Source organism: Phaethon lepturus, unplaced genomic scaffold (genome assembly GCF_000687285.1).
Source record: "Phaethon lepturus isolate BGI_N335 unplaced genomic scaffold, ASM68728v1 scaffold8714, whole genome shotgun sequence".
In the NCBI taxonomy this organism is placed as follows: domain Eukaryota; kingdom Metazoa; phylum Chordata; class Aves; order Phaethontiformes; family Phaethontidae; genus Phaethon; species Phaethon lepturus.
The window spans coordinates 1-13,694 of record NW_010535405.1 but is presented as its reverse complement, the minus strand read 5'-3'; the positions used below and the strand labels follow the sequence as shown (position 1 = coordinate 13,694).

The following is a 13,694-nucleotide window of genomic DNA, read 5'->3' as shown; positions in this document are numbered from 1 at the left end:
TTTTCTGGTCCCCCAAAAGATCAAAGAAATCCCTTGTTCAGTGTCTAAACAGAGAAGTCTGATTAATTACAGTAAATCCTATTAAACTGATCTTCCTTATAAACGGCTGAAGTGACCAACTCCAAAAGGCTATAGAACACATAATGAATTCAGATTTTAATCAGGACACACTGTTAGCTAACTATAATCTATTAATTAGCATTCTTATTTTTTACATCGCATTGTGATAATACCCTTTTGCTTTTAAATTGCACCCTTCTTTTTTTGGACCAAAGTTATACAATTCTACCAGTGTGGTAGTAATTACAGTGACTGCCTAGAGAACAGCGGCCTGGAAATATCTGTAAATGTTTAATTAGGGGATAAAGGCAAGACAAGGGAAAAAAAAAAACCCCTCAGATAGAGAAATCACCGTTCTCCAATCTACACATATTTAGTAATTGTTTAATCTATTCTAAACCATGCATTAATTTCATTTTTCTTTCAAGATTTCCACAGTATCCTCAAATGTAAAAACTGATTTCAGAAAAAATGTTATTATATTCCAAGACATTCTCTTCAGTATGAAAACAGAACTTAAAAATGAGAAGAATTTGAGAATTAAAATACTTACCTGCAGCTGAAATACAAAGGGCATCAGAAAGTTGAGTGAATGGTATTCTCTGTATTTATTATACTAGTACTGTATCACTATAATCGAAAATTTTACTAGATTACTCCTTCTAAGGAAATCCTCCTTTTGTAATAAAAATTATTTAACTTTAGGTTTTCTTTACTCCAAGAAGACATATGAAAATGAACACGAAATGTCACACACATTAACAAATTCCATGTTGTGATACTTACCATTCAGTAAGACTACAGCTATAAAACTGCATGACAAGTTCATTAAATTATTTCATAGTAACTCAGGAAAAGCAACTTACTTTCTGCAACTGAGTTCTTTAAAAAGTGAAAAGAAACATCTCAGACAGCTTCAGTGTAGCAGATTATTGCTAACCAAAAGGAATCTACTATTTAAGACAGGTCACCTGAAAGTAAAACACGTCAAGTACTACCACCACTATTTTTTATCTCCAGCAGTTTCCCTCTCCCCTCCACCTTCTAAAGCAAATCTTAAAAAAAAAAAAAAAAAAAAAAGAAGAGCTACCTAAAATAGCAAGTATACCTTAACAGCTTCAAGAACATGATCACTCTTGAATTATGGAAACGCCTTCATTAAACTTTATTGAATATTTGAAAAACTCAATAGGGAAAGTAAATTTGTTATGGTGAAATTTCAGGAACCATTTGGAGTTGGATGCTGGGCCTCTTTTCCATAAGAGTGGTGAGGTTTCTTACTGGAGAGTCCAGAGAAATGCCTAACATTTGGCCAGAAACTACTGAACAGGAGGACACTAACTCAAAGACAAGTAGTTATTTCAGGATTAAGCTAGCAAGAAGGTCTAGGTGGGAAAACATGAAAAAAGCTTTTACTAAGTACAGCTGACTACAAAGAGACCTCAATTTTAATCAACCTCTCAGTTTTATTCTAATTTAGGCATGCTTTTAAGAGGGACAAGACAAAAGAACTAGATGCCCAAGATTCTCTGTTCTTCTGCCTATTCTCTAACTAGCCAGACCACTACAAAAAAACTGTAGGGTGCTTTATGATAGTTGCATAGCAAAATATCCACAGCTTATGACAAAAGAATAGATGAGAAGGTATTAAACAGTGTTACTTAAATGTAGCCAAGAACACAATTTATATCTGTTTGTGAAAACAGCAGGTCTGGAGGTTTTAACTGGAGCTCTAAAGTGAGACCAGTGTAACATGAACTTTGTTTTACTGGCAATCTGTCAACATTCAGCAACAGTTTGGTTGTATTCAGGGTCAGCCATTAGTACATTCCGCATCTCAAGAGTGCTTCAAGAGATAAGCACTATAGAAATAGTATGAACAGGGTAAAAAACTTCCAAAAGGAAACCGAGTAGCTAGCATCAGTCCTAGAGAAAAAAACCACATGACACACAAGAAGGAATGAGCACTCAAGAGGTGCCTTACAAGTCTGACAAGAAACATTTAAAAAGAGGCTTGCAAGTTGAAAATGTATCTGATTCATATCAATTACGTGGGAAAAGCACCAAGATAATTTAACTGCTTAAATATGACATGCAAGTTTATTAAACTCATTTAATCATGCTACTGCACTAACACAACAGTGACATTAGATGACAAACCTGGTTTTCTTCTTGCAAAACTCTATATTGTTCCTTCCAAATGGTGATTTTTGAAGCTTCATCTTTCCTCAGAGCTCTCTCCTTTTTTAGCTCAGGACTCCAGAAGGTCTTGATACTGTTCATGGAAGAACTCAGCTTGCTTTCTTTCACCTCCACATCCTTGCGAAGTAGATCATTTTCCCTTAACACTTCTTTGAGTTGTGTCTGCAGATCCATTATTGTGTTATCCCTGGCCTGGCGCAGTGAGTGAGGCACAGTGGATGCCATGCTCACTGGAGGGAGATGGTGCTCTCCAAATGCAATAGTATCACTGGCAACTCCACTACTGGCAATGTTAGGGCTGCTACCCATTGCAGTCATCCTAACACCGTAAGGCAGCCGCCCCCCAGATCGGCCCAAAGTCATGGTGCTTTTTGGGGTGTCTGCACCCACGTTCTCATGGTCACTTAGATACATAGGGCCAGATGTAGCATAGGCAGCATTTAAGGACTGAATATTTTCCATAGAAAGGGTTTTCCCACTGCCACCCCCAGTACTACTTCCAGAACTGCCTCCTGTGCTGTTGGTTCGACGATGGCCCAAGCGTGGTGACCGTGGCAGCCTTGGTGAACGCCCTGGACTCTGGTTGCTTGGCTCAACCTTACCAACTGACCGAGCACTTCCATACATGATTAAGCTGGTGGTGTGAGGCAATTAGATAGGCATAAATCAGGAATGAGAGAAATCCTGTTAAGTTCTTCAATGGTTATAAGTCAGCTTAAGGCCAATCACAACTTATAACAGACCCAGGTGTCCATCTTTGAAGTCAAGTGCTCCCGATGTTCAGGACCATATCTGTATCAATAAAAATAACATATTAAAAACTGCATCAATAAAAATAACATACTGAAAACCTAGTTTACCACAAAATACTTTGTCCCACATTAGAATAAAATGTATTGTACTACCTTTACACTTCTCCAGCATCTTTTCAATTCCCACCACCAAAAAAGCAATCCTTTACTTAAGTCCTAATATTTACACTCCAAAAAGAACTTCTATTCTTGTTTTTCTGTTGTTATACTACCACAGAAAAAAAGAGGGGGGGAGGTGGGAAATCAATTTTCAAGCCATAATTTTGTTGGTCATGACCTGAACTCTACAAAAGTAGTCTAACTTTTTCTCCTATTTTTACCTGGCCCTAATTCTTTATCTGTTACCCTTCTGACTGAAACAGACAATCAAAATTTAAAGCCCATACAGCAGTATTTCTTTTCCTGCAAGCACTGCTAGCTTCCATAGGACACAGTTTCTAAATACTGCTGCTGTGAAAATAATCCTGCAAAAGGGAAGGTAGGATGAACTAAAATGATTCTCATCATGATCTTGACTAGCAGATCCCTTTAGTGTTGCTGAGAGCCCTCCTTCAAACTCAGAAGTCAGAGCCAAAACTAAAAAGAATCATGACATCATTACTGACCACAAAGCTTAAGCAAGTATAGATACAACTCTGAAAGAACAGCAATCACACAGCAATAGGACCAGTGAGGTTAAGAGGAGTAAGAGAATCACACTTGCCCTGAAAACTGGTTCCAGTCTCTTATTTTCTCTCAAACTGGGATTTAGGCCTAAACATGACTCAAATCTTTGTTTAGGTTAAGCAAAGATCTGAATCAAAATGTATTTCTCATTAACCAGCTTAGATTAATTGCATTAACCAACAGCAGGAACCTCTTAAAACACAGAACAGTATGACATCACCATGTTGCAGCTCCCCCTCCCCTCTACTTTTTCTTTAAACATGGACATAAAATTCCTTATTTTCATACTGTAACATTACGCTGTTCTACAAGTGCTAGCAGGTAACACTTTAGTACAGAGGCACTGGGCTGAGACCATTGTTAGTAGTCAAGATCTAATAGAGGAGCAAGAAACAAGGATGAAATTCACTCTTGTGACTGAACTACTGCACTGTAGAATTACTCCCGCTATACAGTTCTCCCCCCCCCCCACCCCGAGTGAACAGTTCCCCCCCCCCCCCCCCCCCCCGAGTGAACAGTTTCAAAAGTCACTATTGGGCTCAACTGAAATCAAACCTAGAACACTGAAACATTCGTGGTCTGACCTCTCCCCATTAGATGAAAGAACACCAGATACTGTCCAAAGAGCAGCAGCATCTTACGAATCCAAACATCTTGCCTTTCCCATGAGCTTTCATCTAGCCTCACCTTCTGTTCAGAAGTTAGGCTTGTCAGATATTAGGAATCAGTTTTTCCAAACCCTATGGCATGTTTGTGAGATAATATTTGGGCAAGCATATGAAAGATTAGGCTTAAAAGAGGAATACACTTAAAAAAGAAATTGTAGAAAAGTGGGTGGAAAGGAAGAGACCAAAAAATAATATTGCAAAAAATACTGAAAAAGGGTAGAAAGGAAAAAAGTAAAAGCCTCATGAAGGAAAGATCCAACATCTTTTCCTTTCAGAAGCAAGTTAGTATAGGAAAAGAAACAACAAGAAACAGTTTCAAAATGTTTAGTTTAACCCTAAGTTTTAAATGAAAAACAGGATCAGAGTAAGCCAGCATTTTTCACACCATTTCACTGAAGACACAATAGCATGAGTACTTTTACAAAGCTTATGGAAGCTGATACTGTTTTCTGAGCAGTCCTCAAGAAGTTCAAGTGGTCATTCTCTCTTTCTCTCACTTTCTCTTTTTTTTTTTTAAATGACAACTAAAGCTAGCAACAATATTGCCATGGAATATTTTAAACACACATGTAAAGGAAAACAGGCCAAGGAAAGAAAACCAGCAGCATTAATAATTGAAGTTAGGTACCAAAGCACAACCTACAGATTTATTTTTTTTAAATACAAGTTACAGATAAGACATTTCTTCTGTTTCAGCTACATACCCTTATGCAAAACAGTAAAGAAATATAAACTCTGTAACAAAGTCTACAGTGTTTCACTGGAGTTGCTTCAATAAGCAAGACACTGTGCCCCAGATCTGGAAGAAAAACACTTGCAAATAGAAAAGCTATTTCAGACTAACCTCACTGTTTGAGATATCAAAATGCTAAAAATGCTGCTGTGACACCAGCTGAGCACTCAAAACAAGCCAGATATGATTTCTTAGACACTACATAAAGTACGTCCAACTGAGAGCTTGTATTCATGAGGATTCTCTTGATAATTAATGCAAATCACAGCACTTAATTCATTTGCTAGAAACTCACCACAGCAAATCAGTGCAAACACTCATTCACTTTGCTTTAAATGAGTTTAACTTGAACCAAAAGATTATACATGTTTTATTCTGTGCCTTTTAGTTAAAGCACTTTCCCCCCAAAAGGTAACTTTTAAATGTTGGTAGAAGTACATTACTGTTGCATGCAGAAGTATCGCCCTAGTAAAGGGCTTAACAACACACAAGAAGGGCACAAAAGATTTTAGATCATTTCTCATGAGTTAATCATCCCCGAAACGGAAAAGCGTCATTTAAATTCACAGAATTGCTTTCTCCTTGTTTTAGCTAACATTTTGCAGAACTATTAAGGGCTTTTCAAAGACTGAAAGTGACTGATGTCCTTTTTAGAAAAACAGCTTCCCCGGCAGCCTGAAAGGAGCTGGTGCCACAGCAGGTGCTGTGCAGTAGCCATCTCCCAAAATACTGGGCAGGCTCGTTATCTCTCATCCACCGTGAGTGGAAACACCGGTCCTGTGCTAATGCAGCTCTAAGCTTTGTTTCACAGGTAGGCACCATCCCCTCTGTTACTCCAGAAAAATCAAATAATTCAAGCTGTGAAAGCCAACTGCTAGAATTAGTTGTCGATTAGGGTTACAGAAAGGATTCCTAGAGTGGGCACACGAGAAACTCAGGGAGAAGAACTCTGACATCACTGCCATCCCTGCCACGCATCACACCACGCTCACTTTTCAAAAGCAGAGCCAAGCAAAAGCAGTAGATTAAGAAAAGTCTTTAGAAACAAGCAAGCCTAAACCTCCAGTATTTCTCTTGATGAGAACTTCCATTACACCATTTTTAGATTTTAGAATTATGAATATTCCAATTATTAACTAAATACATCCTTCCAAACATGCAGTCAGTTTCAGTATTTTCACTGACAGATTTGTCATGGTTCAAGAGGGGAAAAAAAACCCAAACATGTTACAAGATAAATTTTAACCCCTTTTTTTTCCCCCAATTGCTTTTCTAGTAGCATTTACCACTGGCCATTTCACTTTGTTGCTATTAGGAATCCATATGCAGAAGTAGATATTAAGACAATTCACACTAGGAAAAACACCTTTCATCCTGGAAACAGCAAAGTAAAGGAAGTGACAGAAACACCTTTTCTCATTCGCAATACCTATTAATTGGGAAGAAGAAAAAGTTCTAGTTTCCTTCCAGGAGTCCAAGCAAAATTACATGGAAGATTTCTTTCAGATAGCTACAGAACTGGGAAAGTGGAAGTTTTTCAATATTCTGACCCACGTTAACATTTTACTAGGAATCTCAGAAGTATGGTCTCTTACAGAATCATTTAGGTTGGAAAAGACCTTTAAGATCATTAAGTCCAACCGTAAACCTAGCACCGCCAAGTCCACCACTAAACCATGTCCCTAAGCACCACACCTACACACCTTTTAAATACCTCCAGGGATGGTGACTCCACCACTGCCCTGGGCAACCTGTTCCAGTGCTTGACAACCCTTTTGGTGAAGAACTTTTTCCTCATATCCCATCTAAACCTCCCCTGGCACAACTTGAGGCCATTTCCTCTTGTCCTATTGCTTGTTACTTGTGAGAAGAGACCAACCCCCACCTCGCTGCAAGCTCCTTTCAGGTAGTTGTAGAGAGCTATCTGCCTCATCCACCAAGTGGGTCACTGTGTCACAGAAGGAGATCAGGTTGGTCAAGCAGGACCAGCCTTTCATAAACCCATGCTGACTGGGCCTGATCTCCTGGTTGTCCTGTACATGTCACATGATGGCACTCAAGATGATCTGCCCCATAACCTTCCCCAGCACCGAAGTCAGACTGACAGGCCTGTAGATCTCCAGATCCTCCTTCCAGGAAACCTATCCTATCTTCCACGAGGCCAAAATGCAGCACTGTTTCTTTTTTCCTCCTCTACTGTGACCCTAAATTTAGACACAAATAAATCATCCCATAACGTTACAGGATGGTGGTAACCACAAAGAACACCGTCCAACTGTGACATGAATGTATTGACCATTTTTCATTTGCAAACTCTCCTGTAGGTTTCAAAAACCTTCGGTCCTTTCTGCCAATACAGGAAGCCTTACCTAAGATTACAAAGAAAGACACTATAACTGCAAGTGTTTTAAAAAACAAAACCACTGAAGACAGCGCTAAACCATTTTTCCTCAAGGTAGCTTGCATACCCTTACACTTGTGAAACAAAACTTCCTTGTTCATTGTTCACTAAGAGAACAAAACCTTCCAAAAAGCATCCTATCTGCAAGCCAAATAAAAAAATCCCCCCAAATTAACATCAGCCAAAGTAAAAACTTCATATAAGTATCTAGGGATTGGCATAGCAGCTTTGCAAGTACAGAGACGTACAATTGACCTGCTTTAGTATTAGTTGAAAATGCTATCTAGTGATTATGAAAATGCTTGAAAGGACTATCAGAAGCGTAAAAAGAAGAGATGAGAATTACACAATACTGTATTTTGAAAAATTTTGAAAAAAAAAAAGGACAGTTATGAACACATTTTCTGTACAAAAATTATAAGATAAGTTAACAGTACACCCTGCCTGAAGTGCCAGCTAAGAAAAATGTCTTCTAAGATGACAGGTAACTGTCAAAAAAACACTCGGAGGCAGACACCATGAACTGTGAGAAAAGTTTATAATCTGACAGTAAACATTTAAATGTACTATAGTATAACTTGTGGCAACTAAACTGAATCTGTTTCATTACAATAGCCGAGTCACAGCCAGTGAAAAGCAATGGAGAATCGAGCCTCCTTCAAAGGAGCAAAGCAGCTACCCCTCCAAGTAGTAGAGCAATACCCAGAACCGTATATCAATGAAAATGGTAATTCAAAGCAGCATGAGAGTTGGTAACTCCTGCATCCGAACTAGCATGCTGAAAGAACAGTAAAACACAACCCGCACAACTTCATGCAGATTTACTTGTAAGGAGGTTATGAAGAAAGGGAGGGCAGGAATAGGTACACTAGTCTTGTCAAAAGATCTGGTGGTTTTCAATAAGAGAGGCATATTGTATTGTATTCTGGCATAGTAGAAATGGAAGAAGTTCCATTCATCCAACATCAACTTCAGGATAAAGAATCCAATAAAATAAGACGTGTTTACCATTGCTGTCACACTCAGCCCCTGTATCTAGTATTTCATGTGAACCAATGGCTCAGAAAGCAGACATTCCTGGCTACAGCTGACAGAAAACAGAAGATTCATTAACACAAAGTTTTGTTAACCTCTGGAGAATCTCTTGGGTCATATAAATACATGATGCCTTTCGTATTCCGCGCCCCCCCCGCCCCACCCACTCCAGGACAAATACTAATATCACAGTAGCTACTTCTAGGTAAGTAAGCAACCAAATACAGAAAAACATATTGCAGAAATATAGGAAAATCCCTGCTTACACTTGTTAAAACAAAAAGAATTCAGGAATAACTTCGGCAGCCTTCAGCAAGTAACACTTCTCCTAAATTTCCCTGCTGCAGTTGCTGTTCAGGACTGACACCAGCTGACAGACAAGAACATTCACCGAGTCCCTAGCACCGTCACCACTTGACAGTCGGGGACGGGGCAGTTTGATCGCGACCTAGGCAGGCAAGCACACCTTCCCCCACAGTGACCCCTCCAGTGCCACCCATCAGCATAATGGCAGCCATACACCCAGCTCCCAGGAGACTGAACTTTCTTGTAGCACCAAGCCCTGTCTGCATAAGGGAAGCTTTGAATGTCAGTTCTATAATAGCAACAGAAGAGTCAGCCTTTACAAGAGCTGTCTTAATCTGATAAAGCAACGTAGCAGACACATTAGACTTCATTAACAGAGGTGGCAACTATTCACATTTTCATAATTCATACCTTAATAGTTAATCACTAATAAGAATGACTGGATTATACAATGAGACCTGGACTCCAGAACAGAGCAAGGAAAAAAAAAAAAAGAAATTCCAAAACAGGAAAAGCTTATATTCCAGTAAAGCCCTGACAAACGTATTTACCCTGGAATTCAAATAGTGGGTATGAGTGAATAGACAGGATTCACAACAACTTAGAGGTGTGTCAACCAAGACAAAGATAAAAAAATTGAATTCCTGTTACTTTCTGATGCACACCACAATTGCAAACGCTACAGTTGCTATGCTACTTTACATTAAAAATGTGAAGTATCTGTCTTAGGACTACAGCATAGATTTTGGGTTTGACCTGTTCTGCAAGATAAGAAAGCTCACTACTTTTCATGTTAAATTAATCACTATTACACAAGAAAATGACAGAAGAAAGTTTACTTTGGAAATTGTTTGCAAGCCAGCCAATGCTGAACACAAGGCATTGAACCCACGGAATTCAGGGTTGTTTATCTGTATCAAAATATTCTTATTCTCGTGGCCTTGACAGCAAGAAAGCAAAAAGGATGAATGAAATTAAGATGGAAAGAAGACAAAGAAGGAACTGTTCATATTATGATTGATTTTCATTCTTAGATAGTGCATGAATAGATGCCCAAGCACTGTCCGATTCTTTTTAAAGGTAGGTTGTTGGGGTTTTTTTTAAGTTCATCAACTTGCACATCTGTCAAGTTCAATGAAAGTAACAGTGCCCTTGTTCCATCTCATCAAACATGAGAATATAGGAATTGATACGTTCTCCTACCTACACACAGAGAAATCTTCCCAGAAAAATATCTCAAAAATCCCTGATAATCTTTAGGTGACTTTGACATATTGAAAACCATGTTTTATAAACGGTAGGCCATCAACCCTGACCCTAACATTTTGAGGAAAAAACCCAGCAGTCATTTGTCAAAGGAGTGTTTGTTTCTAAACATAAATTAACAGTCCTGTTACACATTTTTTTAATTTGGAAGGTTAACATAAATGGTACGCATACACTTCAAATCACCACAGAACATGGAACACTTTGATTATCCATCCTTTTTAGACACCATTCTGTTTCCCATTCTTTTCTCCAATTCCTACAAGATATCCAACCCAGAATACACTACCCATGAGTCCCTAAACAACAGCCAGAAATATTCTTCAGCTTCCTAGTTAATTTGTCTCCCACAAGTATATATTTCCTTCCATGAGATCTACTTACTCCACAAGGAAGACATGAATAAGATGACAGAACATGCTCTACACTACAGCAGCTTCTTTGCAAAAGCATCCATCCATTTCTGAGTGTACCACATCTGAACTGACATCAGGTTTTGTTTCTTATAATTCCCGTAATTCTTGATATCAGCATAAAGGGTACACTTTCACCGCCACAGCTTCATTTCTTTGTATCTTCTTTCCCAAAAAACAAGACCACAAAAACAAAAAGGCTCACTATTATTACAAAAATGCATGTATTTCAGCTAAATCTTTATTTACTTATATTTATATACTCTTTGTAATACACCACTTGCTTATAAAGATTTTTTCCTAAAGCCCTGCACGTCAGCCTCAACTCGAGGCAGAACATGAGGTGCCACTGATATTTCTAAAGGCCTTACCTCATCTCACTTGTCAGATTAAAATGGTTCAACTCACAGTATACTAAGAACTAACCTGGTCACTAAATTTGGGTGCACGAGCAAGTTCTTTCCCTTTGTTAGGCTGCTGCATACCAATAGAAATTTTTCTGTCTTCCTCCAGAGACTGGGGCCGTATTTCTTAACACTGTCTGGACATCACACTTCAAGGCTTCCCAGGTACAGCAGAGGTCTTGGACATTGTTCCAGCACTTATTCTCTCCAATAGCTTTAAGACTGGCAGCATCGACTTTGTTACAGGGTGATTAGCACATGGTCCAGATATATTGCAGACCATTCGCAATTCCTGGTTCTTGCCTGGGTTTACCAGCAATTGGATCCAATGACCCACACGGTCCCTCCCTGTCCTACGTTCTTAACACTGACATGTGTAGGCAGGCTAGGAAGGTGCAGCAGGAGTTGTTTTGTGCAATGAATGGAGCTGATTATAAGCCTCTCAATTGAAAGCAGATAGGAGATATACAGCAAAAATTATCATGTGTCGTCTTCCTTCTGTGGATTCTAGTATTGGGTTTCCTAGGATCTCATGCTCTACCACTGCCATACGGCAGTGCATTGTATGCCACAGAGTTAAACTCTTGGCTTAAAGAGGCACTAATTGATAGAATCCTCACCACTCAGAGTGCCCTTATGGCAGAGTAGCCAGCAAGGTTCAAGAATGCATGTTATTGTTTCTTAATTCTAGCAATCGGTCTGATTCTTTAAAAAGCTGCACGCATGCATCCATCCATCCATTTCTGAGTGTACCACACTCAGATAAAACAAGCCAGACCTTGTAAACATACTACAATTTTCAAGTGGCTTAGCCAGGTAAGTGTTGTAACAAACCTCTCACACAAGAGAAGCTTTTGGGGGAATAGCCTTGAAAATAGGGAGGGGTGAGGGGAAGAGGGAAGGAGGGATGACAATGGGAGAGTATCCTGTTTCGCAAAATAAGGAATAATAGCAAGGAACTCATGCACTGGTTACAATACCATGGTGAAATATTTCTATGCATACAGCAACACAGGTAACTGCTACCAGGACCTGAGAAAGTGTCAGATGCAGCAAAAAAAGAACCAAAAACAAAAACCCCAGGCTTTTTTTATGTCCAAGATTTGCAATTCAACAAAAAGTTACAGGCCATGTAAATACCAAACCTGTTTTTTTTCCAGTCAAGCCATAAGCCAGATGTTAGAGATGAAAAGTTATGTGAACAGAATCTCATAAAAAGTTGTGACAGGATCAAAGAAACCATGCTAAGACTTATGAAAAACATGATGCTTTAATATAGGCCAGATAACAGAAACCCAAACTGTAGAAAACCTGCTAACATCCTTACAGTGATCTCATTACAGCTAAATTGGTTTCCCAGGAAACATGGAGAAAGTTCAATTACACCAAATATTATGATAAACTCATGTTTTACCCAGTAGATCCCAAACTTTTTCTAGCTGCAGCCCCTCTTGCAGCTTGGTAGATTCACACAATTCCTAATATCTGGATGATATAGTAAAGTTACATACCTGACTATTCAGGGAACTGCTGTTCTGTGATAAAGTTCTGAACTATGCTTCCAGAAATGAACGAAATTCAGCAAAGCTGTCTCAGTTATTTAATAACTAGTGGTTATTTAGTACAAATAAGTCATTACTGAAAAAAAACCACTGTACTACCAACTCTGCTCATAATAGCATGGGCAAGGTAGTGATTTTTCTCTTTTAATCTTACGTGATATGGTTGTAAGGGTGCTGACTCATAAGTGACCCTGAATTGGGGCACACATCTGAGCTGCTGCAGTTTTCAACACAAAACACCAAAATAGAGGCTGTAGACCACAGTAGCTCAGGAGGAAACATATGTTCAGCCACCTACTGTTACAGATGCAGTAACCTCTGGGAGAAAAGGAGGGCAGGCAGCTGGTGGAGGTTACCGCTGTAAGACATCCTAACCAAGTTGGCTGTTGATTAAGACCTACAACCCTGCAGTCAAGCCAGACAACTTTTTTTGGTTACAACCTGTTGGATTTGAGGTAGCATATTACCCAGCTACAACCACCTCGCATACGTCAATATGCCCCCAAGACAAGCTTCGATAAAATGTTGAACGTACGTTGTTCTTCAGACCAATTCTATTTCTATCCCATCACTTTCGTTCTCTTGGCTTCGGTACTGCTCTCCCCACCACCACCACCACCTCCATAGGTGTGTCTTTATATCTTTTCTTCGCGTCTCCTAATCTCTCCCGCTTCCATTGGGGGCTTCACTTTAAACCACTTCACACCATGTCGGCACGAACCACGATATGGAATTCCAGCGTGCGTGCAACATTCCACGTAAATTGTATACTCCATAACTAAGATTCAGAGTTCACGTTACAAGCGAGACAGATGTGGAAAGACAGCAATTCCTGACACATTCTTCAGGATGGCAGCAGATTCAGAAACAAAGCACCGTGTCAGCTGACGCTTACTTTGTAGCAGATGTAAGAAAATAAACGAAATGTGATCACTCAGCGTTAACACGGAAAAATTAAAAAAAAGATCCACCCCCGCCGCAAGGTCTCGGTAGAAAGGCGCCGCTCACCATTACCTCAGACGATGCGACTAAGACAACAAAAGCGTGCGCTTCCCAAGGACAGGCTCCGTAAGCAGGGGCGGAAAAACACAAGGCGGAACGCCGATGGGAAGAGCACGACGGACCCACGGTACGAGGCAAAACCAAACCCCACCCGGCGCGCGGCA

The 13,694-nt window shown here is 39.6% G+C and overlaps 1 protein-coding gene across 1 annotated transcript; it reads right to left on the bottom strand.

The window, feature by feature from the left end:
• Positions 1-2,082: 2,082 nt before the first annotated feature.
• Positions 2,083-12,771, bottom strand: LOC104619790 (ELKS/Rab6-interacting/CAST family member 1-like). The gene is made up of 2 exons (XM_010285796.1): positions 12,628-12,771; positions 2,083-3,054 (listed from the first exon to the last, which is right to left on the bottom strand). The coding sequence occupies exon 2, from the start codon at positions 2,887-2,889 to the stop codon at positions 2,191-2,193; it is 699 nt and encodes a 232-aa protein (XP_010284098.1). The 5' UTR covers positions 2,890-3,054; positions 12,628-12,771; the 3' UTR covers positions 2,083-2,190.
• Positions 12,772-13,694: the final 923 nt, after the last annotated feature.